Here is a 12,213-nt window from a genome sequence, read left to right as displayed (position 1 = left end):
TCGGAAGGAAGAGCATAAAAGATGGGTAGATATTGAGCAAGCCCTGGTTGGATCGCGGGCACTTGGGCAACTCATGTGGTTACCTGGTAGATGTAGAGGAAGGGTGGAAAGATTTCCGCCGACAGTCCAGACTACTTTCTACTACTGGGACTGTATGTTCCCGGAGAGACAGCCGGTTATATCTGGCCTCGCCCCGATTGTGGACAACCACTTATTTGAGCCAGGTATAGGGAATAGTGTCTTTTGTAGATGGGCAGCCTCGGGTTTGGATCTGTTGGGGCAGCTGCACGTGGGAGAGACTGTTTTGCCCTTTGGGAGATTGGTGGAGGATTACGGACTCAGTCTTGCTGACAGATATGCTTACTCGCAGCTCCACCATTTTCTCAAGGGGCCTGTATATGGGGGGTGTTTAAGACGCGATACTCACCCGATGGAGGAGATATGTGTAGATACTAGGCGTACACGGGGATTGATATCTTTTCTTTATGATTATCAAATGAGAGGTGCAAAAACATCTATATTACACAGACAGAGGTGGGAACAAGAGCTAAAACTTACCTTGCCAGAGGCTAGCTGGCGGGCACTTGAGAAACAGATCTGGAAATCTTCAACGGCAGTGGCTTTGCAAGAAAGCGCCGTTAAGGTGTTCTATAGATGGTACTTGACTCCGGCTAGGCTACATCATATGAGCGCCCAGATATCCCAAAACTGCTGGCGTAATTGTGGGGAGGTGGGAACAGCGGGGCATATTTGGTGGACTTGCCCAAAAGTGCAAGCCTACTGGAGGGGGGTGCGAGCACGTCTTCAGAAATGGACTGGCAGAGCTGTGCAGTGGCATCCCTCGATCTTCCTCTTGGGGGGACGACCAGAGGGCCTTACGTCAGACCAGTGGCTTCTTGTGCGCGCCTCTCTGAATGCTGCCCGGGTGAACTTAGCACAAAGTTGGAAATCCTCGCTGGTCCCTCCACTGGCGAGATGGATAACTAAGATCAGATACATTTGTGAAATGGAAAGACTTACAGCTCTGAAGAGAAAAATGTTGCCTAGATGGCAGAGAATTTGGGACCCCTTTTTGAATAGGTGTTTGGAATAATGAGACAACGATTGTATAGGACTGCAGACCGGGAGGACATAATGGAGGGGGGGGTGGGAGGGGAATGATTGGGTTAGGGGGGGGGGGGGTTAAGAATAATAGACAGGGAAAGTTATTATGTAAAACCAAAAATGTGTGAAGTACATTAAGCTCTAGATAAGCTATTGTTATGTGGTTGGTTGAATTGTTTGGTACACAGTTTCTGTTCGGTAACCTACTTGTATTATGCTGCGATGTGTAATGTGTTTGTTGGAATAACAATATTCAATAAAGACTTCTAAAAATTAAAAAAAAAAAAGCAAATGCCGGCGCTAGAGGCTATTAGCGCCATACTAGCCCCGACGTTTGCTACCGCCCCATAATCAGAGCCCTTGAGCGCGTGAAACAATGCGCTTGAGGGCTCTTAGCGCATGTAGCTTGCAAATGCATGCTAATCAGCGCTTAACGCATTCATCCCCAATGATCAGCGACCAGCGCGCCAAAGATTGGGTCGCTGGTCGCGACAAACCCTACACCATCTCCGAGCTGCCGTTAGGGTTTGCAGATCATTGGGGAGGAATGGTGAGCCCTGTCTAGCACACATTTGCATGCTGGCAGGCCCCCATTCCTCCCAATGATGCAAACCCCCCCCCCCCCCCAGCGACAGGGGACTGGAGGTCTGGCGGACCTCCGGTCCCCCCGATGATCCCACCCCCCAGGTTCAGGGAGGGCTGGAGATCCAGTGGGTCTCCAGCCCCCCCAACAAATGGTCACTGGTGGTCCAGTGGGCGCCAACCAAGCCCCCCCCCAGCAACAGGGGGGCTAGAGGTCCGCTGGACTGCCGGTCCCCCCCCAACCCAACCCACCAGCATTGGCAAGGGTCCCTGTGTGATGGTGTCACTCCATCCGCCGCCTGCCCTCCCTCTCTGCCCGCCTGCCCCCTACCTTGGATAGAAGAGGGACGCACTTGCCTCCCTCTCTTCCTTCGACGCCGCAAATGGCGGCACTCAGCCCTGCCCAGTGCATCCTGGGATGCGCTGGGTGGGGCTACACACCATATAAGACAAATGCAGTTACCTCCACCACTCCAGCTTCCATCCTTCACATAAAAAAAAATCCATTATACACAGCCAAGCCACAAGATAACACTGTATCTGCTCTGATCCAGGAGACAGAGATAAACACCTCAAAGTCTTAACTGAATCATTCAAACAAAAAGGCTACAACCACAAAATAATCTCCAAGAATGTTGCCTCCTCCCTTAAAACACCCAGGGAAAACCTATTACAATACAAGGAAAAGAAAGCCACAGAGAGAATCCCTCTTGTAGTGACCAACAACCCAGAGCTAGAAAAATTGAGAAGAATTATAAAAGATTTACAGGCACTACTCCAAGAGGATGAACTACTGAAAGAGATATTCCAATCCCCACTAGTGCTGACCTTCCGACAGCCACCCAACTTAAACACAATCTAGTGAAAAGCAAGCTCCCGATAGAAACTCAAAAAGAAGAGAGTGACAGACATCCTTGCAATATATCCAGCTGGAAACTATGCCAAAACATTTCACAGGATCCTGCAGTCATTCACAAAGGAAAAAAAAAAAATATTTAACATAAAGGCATCCTGCACATGTTCATCTTCCAATATGGCATATATCATTCAATGTAAAAAGTTGAAGAAGGGTGCTATATTGCAGAACAGAACAAGCCAGATGCTAAAGAAGAGATTACATTACATAGACATCATATGAAAAATGCCAGTGCTAACCAGGATGTCACCCTCTATATCACAGCACTTACAAACCAGAACACTGTGTCAATGATTTTATGGTAAGAATACTAAAAGGAAACTTTAAGACAATCCAGGAAAGTAAGACCATTTGAAGTCAGAATGATTAAATATTTTGACACCCACCAGACAGGACTTAACAACTATCTGGATTTTCTAGCCCATTATAAACTATAACATTCTATTGCTTTGTCACCCTCTTATCACATGCATCTTTCCCTGTCTCTCATGCACCCAGCCCCCATGTTTTCCACCTTACCCACCCCACCCTCTTCCTGTGAGACTGTCATTGGAATGCTTTGATGTTTCACTTATATATAGTTATTTATCAACATTTGCTTATCTTTGATCTGAAGAAGGGCTACCTTCAAAAGTTAATCAAAAAACAAATGTAGTAAGTTAGTCCAATAAAAAAGGTATCATCTTATTTTCTTTTCTATGTTTTATTTTATTTCTATTGATTACCTAAGCAAGACTACAAGTCTCTGCATGCTATGGAGTAAACCCAGGACTGGATTAGTCCTGCTGAGTGAATCTGGATCCAGTTGACAATCTTAGGAGAGAAAGAGAGTCACTCCTCAAAAGAAAAGGGAGGACAGGGCGATCCCTGCTGAGCAAAGTCAGGGCATATGTTTGCAGGCTTCTGGAAGGAGGCTTCACTACAATGATTAGTCTAGAATGGGGTACAAAATAGGGGGAGGGGTAACCATAGATAGTTGTGAATCAAAGTTGAAGACATCCAATCCCAACTTTTCTTCCAAATGAAGTGTGAGCTCAAAGGATGAAGGAAAAAGCTGATGGGTCAGGGAAAAAAAGAAAGAAAGTAATCTTTCAAACCTGGTTTATAGGTTTGTAAGCTGTCGTCATTCCCAACTCATAGTAGATGATGACGGCAGAAAAAGACCTGCATGGTCCATCTAGTCTGCCCAACAAGATAAACTCATATGTGCTACTTTTTGTGTATACCTTACCTTGATTTGTACCTGTCCTTTTCAGGGCACAGACCGTGTAAGTCTGCCCAGCACTATCCCCGCCTCCCAACCACCAGCCTCTCCTCCCAACACCGGCCCTGGCACAGACCGTATAAGTCTGCCCAGCACTTTCCCCGCCTCCCGCCACCGGCTCTGCCACCCAATCTCGGCTAAGCTCCTTAGGATCCATCATATGAACTTTTTATCTGTTATCCCGAATATGATCTCTTTATACCCAATTGCTTAATTCCACTATATCACCCATGTTCTTTATGTAATACCAATTGTATCTTTCAACTCCTGCCAATCCAGGAAGCAAAAGACTCAGCTTGAGGATCAAACCTTTTGCATGACAGTGAATAACACCTGACACCTGAGTCACTGAGATGGCCTGACGGCTCACGCATCTCACCTCTGGGTGTGACAGTCTGATGTTAGAAAATTTGAAAACAGAAAGGCACAATAAGGTAGCAGTTATGAACTGCAGAAGGAGTTTCTCCTTGGAACAAGATAAGTGTTGAGGCAAGCGTTAGCAGTGAATCAGAAAGTGAGAATCTTCCAACATACCTTGGGCATAGGAGTGAGGTTTCTTTCTTTCTTTCATGGTATGCACAAAATTAACTCACTGGAGACATCACATTGCAAGAGCCCATCTTCAAAGGGAAATTCTGCATGAGGGTTCCTTTTGAAAATGGGCTCTGCTGGGAGAATGTGCCTCATTTCTCTCAATGTGCATCTAAAGTACACGCATGTGTACCAACAGAGAAAGTATATACTACTACTTATCATTTCTATAGCACTACTAGACATACACAGCTCTGTACACATTATGGGCTAGATTCTATATATAGAAATTGGTTAACTTGATAATCAGTGCTGTTAATTGGATGTTAAGCAATTATCAGCACTAACTGGCATCAATTAAGACTTACGTGCACGACTGAAAAATCTGTGCAGTAAAAAAAATACGCCTAGGTGTATTCTTTAACGCACACCTAAATTTTATAGAATAGGCTTAACTTTCCGTGTGGTATATAGAATACACTGAAAACCTCTGCACTTGACCAAATTTGGCCACGTTCATTTAGGCCATGTTTTACTTGGCGTAAGTCCCGACACCTAAATTAGGAGCAGAGCAGGTGTATTCTATAATGCGCATAGATTTTAGAAATGCCCATGCCTCACCCATGGCCACAACCCTTTTCAACTATGTAACTTAGGCCCAGATGCACAAAGGTCCCCGTAAAGAATCCATCTGTATTTCCACCTCAGTAAGAATTACAGCTTTGGAAATAAAGAGGGATTCCCAAAGCGAATTGCATGCAAATGAGCTGCTCACTGCTTTTGCAAACAGGTTCATTTGCATGCGATGGGGGGAAGCCAGTCGGTCAGCTAAGCATGCGCAGAACAGTCAATCGCTAAGCATGGTTGCTCTGCGCATGCTTCAGATGTCTTTCATACACACAGACAAGCTGTGTGTATGAAAGAAGTTTGTAGACTTTATTTTTGTGTTCCGCAATAAAAAGTGCTGGATCTTTCCTTTAGCCGCCTGCAGCACAAGGAGACTGGCTATAAAACAGGCAGAGAAAGAGGGGAGGAGAGGGCGGGCTACATTCTCTGACCCCGTCCTCGCTATACAGCAGTGATAAGAATAGCCCTGGAGGAAAAGAGGGAGCCTCTCAACTCCCACCACCACCCAACATCGAACACTGCTGAAAGTGAAAGCCGGCACAAATTTGAAGTATCTGCAGCAGTGCTGAGGACGGTGAATCCAGTGTCTGCTGCAGTGCTGAGCATGATCCTTGGTGTGAATCCAGACTTTCTGCTGCTGCAGTGCTGAGCTCGATCAGAGCCAGTGTGAAATCCAGAGTTTCTGCAGTGCTGAGCAGTAACCCACCCCAGAATCCACTGTCTGCTGCAAGAGCTGGAGCACGTCCTCTCTTCTCTGAAGAAGCTCATGAGTCTTTTTCTCTTCCCCACTTTTCTATTTCTGTCATTATAGCGGACTCAGTGTCTGTGGAGTACTTGTAAAAACTGTCAGGACCGACAGCTCCAGACTTCCTGTTAAATTTTCAGCAGTATGATTCCAAGATGGCGCTGTGAATAGACGCACCTGTGTTTGCTCCTAGAGGCTGCTGTGTTTGTGAGTTTCTCTCGGTGCCTCTGTAGCCTTGTTAACCATGGGGAAGCGGAGGGGGAAGGTAAAGGAATTTCCCTCGGTTCCTGTGACCTCCTCGACGATGAAACAAACAACCCTGCAATTTCCCAGGCAGCAACCGGGTCCTCAGGGAACTTCGACCCCCACTGCAGCTCTCGGCCCTTCGGAGTCGATTGAGAGTGGAAACGGGGCTTCCTTGAGCCCTGTGGAGCAAATTGCACCTCCCCAGCCTGGAAGAGAGTTGCTGGCTGTTCAAACAGAGACAGACGCCGAAGTGGCTCAGCTGGTCCTATCTGAGGGTGTGACTGCAGCAACGGAGATAGATTCTCAACTTCGGGAAACATTACTACAACAGGCTTCAAAGGTATTGCCTCAAGCTATTGTTTCCAAGTTAGCTCGGGCTGATAGTCTACCTCAATCTCCTCCTGTGGCTAGTGGAGTGATTAGACCAGCAATTGTGACGCTGGAGTCACTATGGGATATGGTTTACAATATCCAAACCTCTATGCAAACTACTTTAAAGCAGAATTCTTCTGATATTGAAGTTCTTTCTGAGGCTGCCCTGCTTCAAGCACAAGTGACTGCACAGCAAACCCAGAAATTGGAACGTGTGGATATCAAAATTCAAGAAATGGGATCTATAGAAACAGCTTTGGTTAAAGACAATAATTTGCTACATAAACGACTTGAATACCTTGAAAATCAGACTAAAAGGCTTAACCTTAGGTTTCTTAATTTTCCCAAATCGCCATTAATTTCCCCTTTGGAGATGGTTAAAAAAATATTTGGTGGACATCCTGGGAATGGATAAGGACTCACTCCCTCCCATTACATGGGCTTATTACATCGGGAGTACTGGAGTGGTGGTGGGAAATCCCCCCGTAATAGGGGAGGGAATGAATCTTACCTCATTCCTAGAAAGCTCATTAGAAATAGTTACTCAGAGGTTAACTCTGCTTGCCACTTTCGCGTTGGAGCCTGATAGGAATGCCGTACTACAGCTTTCGTTGAGACACTTAGAAAATCTGTTTTTGGGCTCAAAGGTCCGTATCTTTCCAGATCTCTCACGGCCTACACAGATGAGACGAAGGGCCTTTTTGGAACTTCGCCCCAGGGTGGTGGCAATGGGAGCAAATTTTGTTTTGCGATTTCCTTGTTTTTGTAATGTGGTGCTTGAGGGTAAACATTTTCAGTTTGTAGATCCAAAACAGTTGAAAGAGTTTATTGATGCAAGAGTTGATGTGAATATAGTAAACCTTCCCTAATTTAGCAGGCTGGGGTCTGAACCAGAGGAAACATCTATTGATTATTAATTTTTGTATCTTTTTTCTTTTTTAATTTCCTTAATCTTGGAATCAAATTTCTTTAACTTGTGGACAAATGGGCTGTAAAGATATATACATATCATTTTTGTTTCCTAATGTTAAATAATGCCGATTGCATATTCACTTTATGTGGTGATATATTGGAAAATTTAAATAATAATAATAAAAAAAAAAATTCAGCAGTAAAGGTAGGGGCTGATTCTATGCATTGTTTGGAAAATGGCTGTGCATCGCTTTGCATGCACATTTGTATAGTAATTAGCTTATTATAATAGCTTTGTATTCCATTTTCGCTAGCTGTTACCTTGATAGGAAAAGAGCTCGGAGAACCCATTTGTGCATGTCTCACTGTACTCCTTGCTCGCTAAACCAGCTAGAACTGGTGTAAATCCCGTTGCTGTCTCATTAGGGGCCAGATGCACTAAAGTAGTCGTTAGAGCCGTTCCCTACCGAATTCCATAGTGAATCGGTAGGAAACAGTAACACATCAAAAAAAGGAAATGCAAATGAGCTGCTCGTTGCAGCTCACTTGCATTCTCTAATCCCTCGTAAAACGGTTGGAGAATCGGCCGGTAGAGCATGCGCAGAGCATCCAAGCGTTATGCTGGCTGCTCTGCGCATGCCAAAGACGTAAAAAATAAAACAAACAAACAAAAAAAAAGACGTGCCTATGGACGTCCTTTATAGACAGCGTTCGCCCCCCCCCCCAGCCCGAGGTCGCCGCCGCCACTCCCCCACCCCCCCGCATTGAAAGAGCTTTCCGCAGCCCCGCCCCCCGAGGTCACCGCCGCTCCCCCCTCTCTTGAAATGACAGCTTCCCTGCCATCCTCTGCAATGGTACTGCAGCTCATTATAATAATTTGCATTCCATTTTCGTTAGCGGCTACCATGATCGGGAAATGGCGTTTAGTGCATGCCAGGGTTTACTACTTGCTCGTTAAGTTTAGTGCATCTGGCCCTAGGTTTTGTGAATCTGGGCCTTAGAATTTAGGTGCACCATATTACATAATACGCTTAACGAGTTGTGCACGTAAGTCTTAACTGATGCCAGTTAGTGCTGATAATTGCTTAACATCCAATTAACAGCACTGATTATCAAGTTAACCAATTCAGTTACATGCATTGTTATAGAATACACTTCGATGTCCCTAGTGAGCTCACAATCTAAGGTGTTTTTGTACCTGTGGCAATGGAGGGTTAAGTGACTTGCCCACGATCACAAGGAGTTGCAGTGGGAATTGAATCAATTCCCCAGCTCACTGCACTAACCATTAGGTTATTCCTAATGAAAACCTTATCTACTTTTCTACCTCTGAATCTGCTGTCCCTGTAACTCAGAACAGTTTGCAGTGCCTTGCTTATAATATTACAATTGTATAATAAAAGCAAACTATTTTAATTGTTCAGTTTGTCTTTAAATTTAGGGTATAGCGTTACTGGAAGAAAAATAGTGAACTATTCGTCTCTGATGTCCACAGATCTTTTAACCTAGGTAAACATTTTGGGCAGTTCAAAGTAGTAGTGAACTGTTCTTCAATATCTAACAATGTAATTTCTTTCCTTTTTTTTAAATTACAATTTAAAATAGAAACAACCAATCTGAAATGGGTACAGTAAGTGATGATTTGCTTTCTCATTCTGTCCTTATGAGAACTATAGGAAATGCAAGTTCACCTACCAGCAATGATGAAAAAGATTCCTCCCACTTTATAAAGTGTCGGATGGGCAAAAGGAGCAGCACAGATGATGAGAAAACCAGCTGCCAGAATAGTGGTCACACCCAACAGCATGAAAATGCTCCAGAAACCTCGATAAACTAAACATTCACAGAAGAAAACAAAATCAGCTCTGAAAAGGCAACAATTTCAGTTTTCTATTTCATTTTTCTTATTAAGTCATTCCGTGAGCAAGGTTGCTAAATATTGTCAGAGATATGTATTCAGTTGGAAATAAACCTCAGATTTTATCTGGTAAATATGGAATAAATTATGCACTTTTCAACAGAATTAAGGTTCTGCCTCAAAATTCACAATACTGTGTATGCATTATGGGTTTCTGTTCAATTAAGGACTTCGAAAAATGTTTGGTGAACATATATTCAGGGAGTCTGATGAATAAAAATAGTATACATGAAGTCAGATTTAGATGGAATGTGGAGAGGGGAATTGACACCTCCAAGTCAGGATGTGGGGAATTCAAATTCTATTTTACAAGAGACTCTGCTAAATGTAGAGCCTCTTATAAATTAGATGCAGGACTATAAATCTAAGTCCTCCATGTACTAAAGGAGCAGTGATCTTAGGGGTCCTTTTACTAAGCCACGTAAGCGTCTACGTACACCAAAATGGAGTTACCATCTGGCTACCGCGTGGCTCTTGCGGTAATTTCATTTTTGGCACGCGTCCAATATGCGCATCCATAAAAAAAAAATTTATTTTCAGATGTGCACCAAGTGGCATTTGATGCGCGTAGGTCATTACCACTCAGTTACCGCATGAGATTTTACCAGTAGGTCAATGGCTGGCGGTAAGGTCTCAGACTCAAAATGGACATGCACCAATTTTGATTTTGCTGCATGTCCATTTTGGGCAAAAATAAAAAATGGCCTTTTTTACAAGTGTGCTGAAAAATAGATCAGCACACACCGAAAACCTGCGCCTACACTACCGCAAGCCATTTTTCAGCACACCTTAGTAAAAGGACCCCTTAGAAAGCTGTGTGTGTTTGGGGGGGGGGGGGGGGAACCCACAGATATGCCTCCCCTCAACATAGATATGGGAGAAGCTTTGTAAAATCATTGCTTCCTCTGCAAAGCAATGGCATAGCCAGAAATCAATTTTTGGGTGGGCCAATGGGCAGGTTGGGTGGGTGTGCATTTCCTCTTTCCTTCTCCCCCTCCCACCATGTGTCACGTCTGTGGTCGTGACCACCCTCAGACTTACCTTATTTCTGGGGGGTCAGCATCTATGCTGGCTTCTGTCTGTTTCTGTGTTAGTCTTGTCTATGTCTGCTGATTGCTTCACTAGACCTCACCTGTGTAGGCTATGCCTCTCTGAGGAGCCAGCATCTAAGATGGCTCCCGCTTGTTTTGTGCCAGCTTCCAAGATGGCTCCTGCCTGTTCTTCCTATGTGTTCCAAGCCTCTCCTTGGTGTAAGTGTGTTCCCTGCTCCTGTCCTGCAGTAGGTGACATCATCAGTGAGAGCCTTCATAAGGAAGGCTCTCACTGTTGCGCTGCTACTTAGCCTTTCTCTGGGGCTCTTGCCCATCTGCTATTTGTGTCTGTGGACTGCCAGTCCTTCTGTGTGGGCGCTGTCCTTCTGCTTTGTGTCTGTGGACTGCTAGTCCTTCCGTGGCGGCTTTTGCCCTTCTGTTTTTTGTCTGTGGACTGCTAGTCCTTCCTTTGCTTTGCCCTGCGTTTGGAGCTGCTGAAGCTTCAGCCCTGATTCTGTTATCCCTGGTTTATTCCTCTGCCTGCTGCCCGACCAAAGACTCTGTTTGCTCCTGGTTTATTCTATTGTCTGCTGTCTGCCCAAAGACTCTGTTTGCTCCTGGTTTATTCTATTATCCGCTGCCTGCCCAAAGACTCTGTTTGCTCCTGGTTTATTCTATTGTCCGCTGCCTGCCCAAAGACTCTGCTAGTTCCTGGTTACTTCTTCTGTCTGCTCTGCCTAGCTTGCTTGTATATCCCGAGTCCTGTTTTTGCCAAGCTTGCTTGTATATCCCGAGTCCTGTTTTTGCCAAGCTTGCATGTATACCCTGAGTCCTGTTTCTCTGCCTACCCTGAGTCCTGGTTCTGCCAAACTTGCTTGTATACCCTGTGTCCTGTTTCTGCCTAGCTTGCTTGTATTTCCTGAGTCCTGCTTCTGTCTAGCTAGTGTGTATATCCTGAGTCTATATCCTGAATCCTGTCTCTGCCTAGCTAGTGTGTATATCCTGAATCCTGTCTCTGCCTAGCTAGTGTGTATATCCTGTGTATATTCTGAATCCTTTCTCTGCCTAGCCTTTGTGTACGTCTTGTCCCTTTGGTCTGTCTTGTGTTTCTGGCTTAGTGGCTGCATGCAGCTTTCAGTCCGAGTCTAGTATTTAGCCTAGTCTCCCTCGTGTACCCCGGACCCAGGGTGGGTCCTCTGGATCTTCAGTTCCTGCCTTATCCTGCAAGTCCTGCCGGCCACCCGCACTCTGGAGCTGAACTCCGGAGGAACGGTGGCCAAGCGCAGGTGAAGTTGTTCCTGTGCTGCTTGTTCTAGTTGCTTGCCTCAGTAGTACTCCAGTCCAGAGTTCCAGTCCTGCTCTTCCTTGCATCCAGTTCCAGGGTGGTCTTGCCTGCCACTCCTCTCCTGGGTCACTCCAAACGTCCGACCCAGGCAGAGAAAGTATCTCCATCGGCTCCGAAATATCCACCCATGGGTGCTTAACTCCCACTGAGCTAGCAGCCTCCGGGGAACAAACAGCCTGAGAGGGGCCAGCTCTCCAGGTATTATACAGGGACCAAACAAACTCAGGGGGGAAGCCAGACACCCCCCCCCCGACGCTGCTGAAGCCCCAACAACACTTCCCGCAGTCTCCGCGACGGACCCCCCTCGCTCCCGAGGCGGCAGGTCCATCGCGTGATCCTCGGCTAAACTAGGCGCGCTTCCCACCACACACGGGTCCCCCGGCACCAGAATGGAATGCGCGGCTAAAAGGGCTGCGCTTCCCGCCAAAAACGGCTCCGTCAAGGCCGACTCGGGACGTGCAGCCAAAATTGCTGTGTTTCCCACCAAAACTGGCCCCGCCATTGCCGGCCCGGAATGTGCAGTCAAATCGCCGCCCAACACCTCCGCCGACTCAGGGGAAAGCACGGGGGGCAACAGCGCTGACAACACAGGCTCCCCACAAAATTTACATTGGCCACCT

General features: G+C 45.9%; 1 protein-coding gene across 2 annotated transcripts in view; it reads right to left on the bottom strand.

Annotated features, from left to right (window-relative positions):
• The window catches only part of TMEM182 (transmembrane protein 182), a 44,230-nt gene that overhangs the window by 10,280 nt on the left and 21,737 nt on the right, over window positions 1–12,213 (bottom strand). For both annotated transcript variants that reach the window (XM_030199554.1, XM_030199553.1), the window contains exon 4: window positions 8,995–9,132. In XM_030199554.1, coding sequence (XP_030055414.1) covers window positions 8,995–9,132 — 138 coding nt within the window. The remainder of the gene's footprint in view (window positions 1–8,994; window positions 9,133–12,213) is intronic.

This window comes from Microcaecilia unicolor, chromosome 4 (assembly GCF_901765095.1).
Source record: "Microcaecilia unicolor chromosome 4, aMicUni1.1, whole genome shotgun sequence".
Classification (NCBI taxonomy): domain Eukaryota; kingdom Metazoa; phylum Chordata; class Amphibia; order Gymnophiona; family Siphonopidae; genus Microcaecilia; species Microcaecilia unicolor.
Note: the sequence above shows the minus strand (reverse complement) of the source record. Positions and strands in the feature narration are given on the sequence as shown.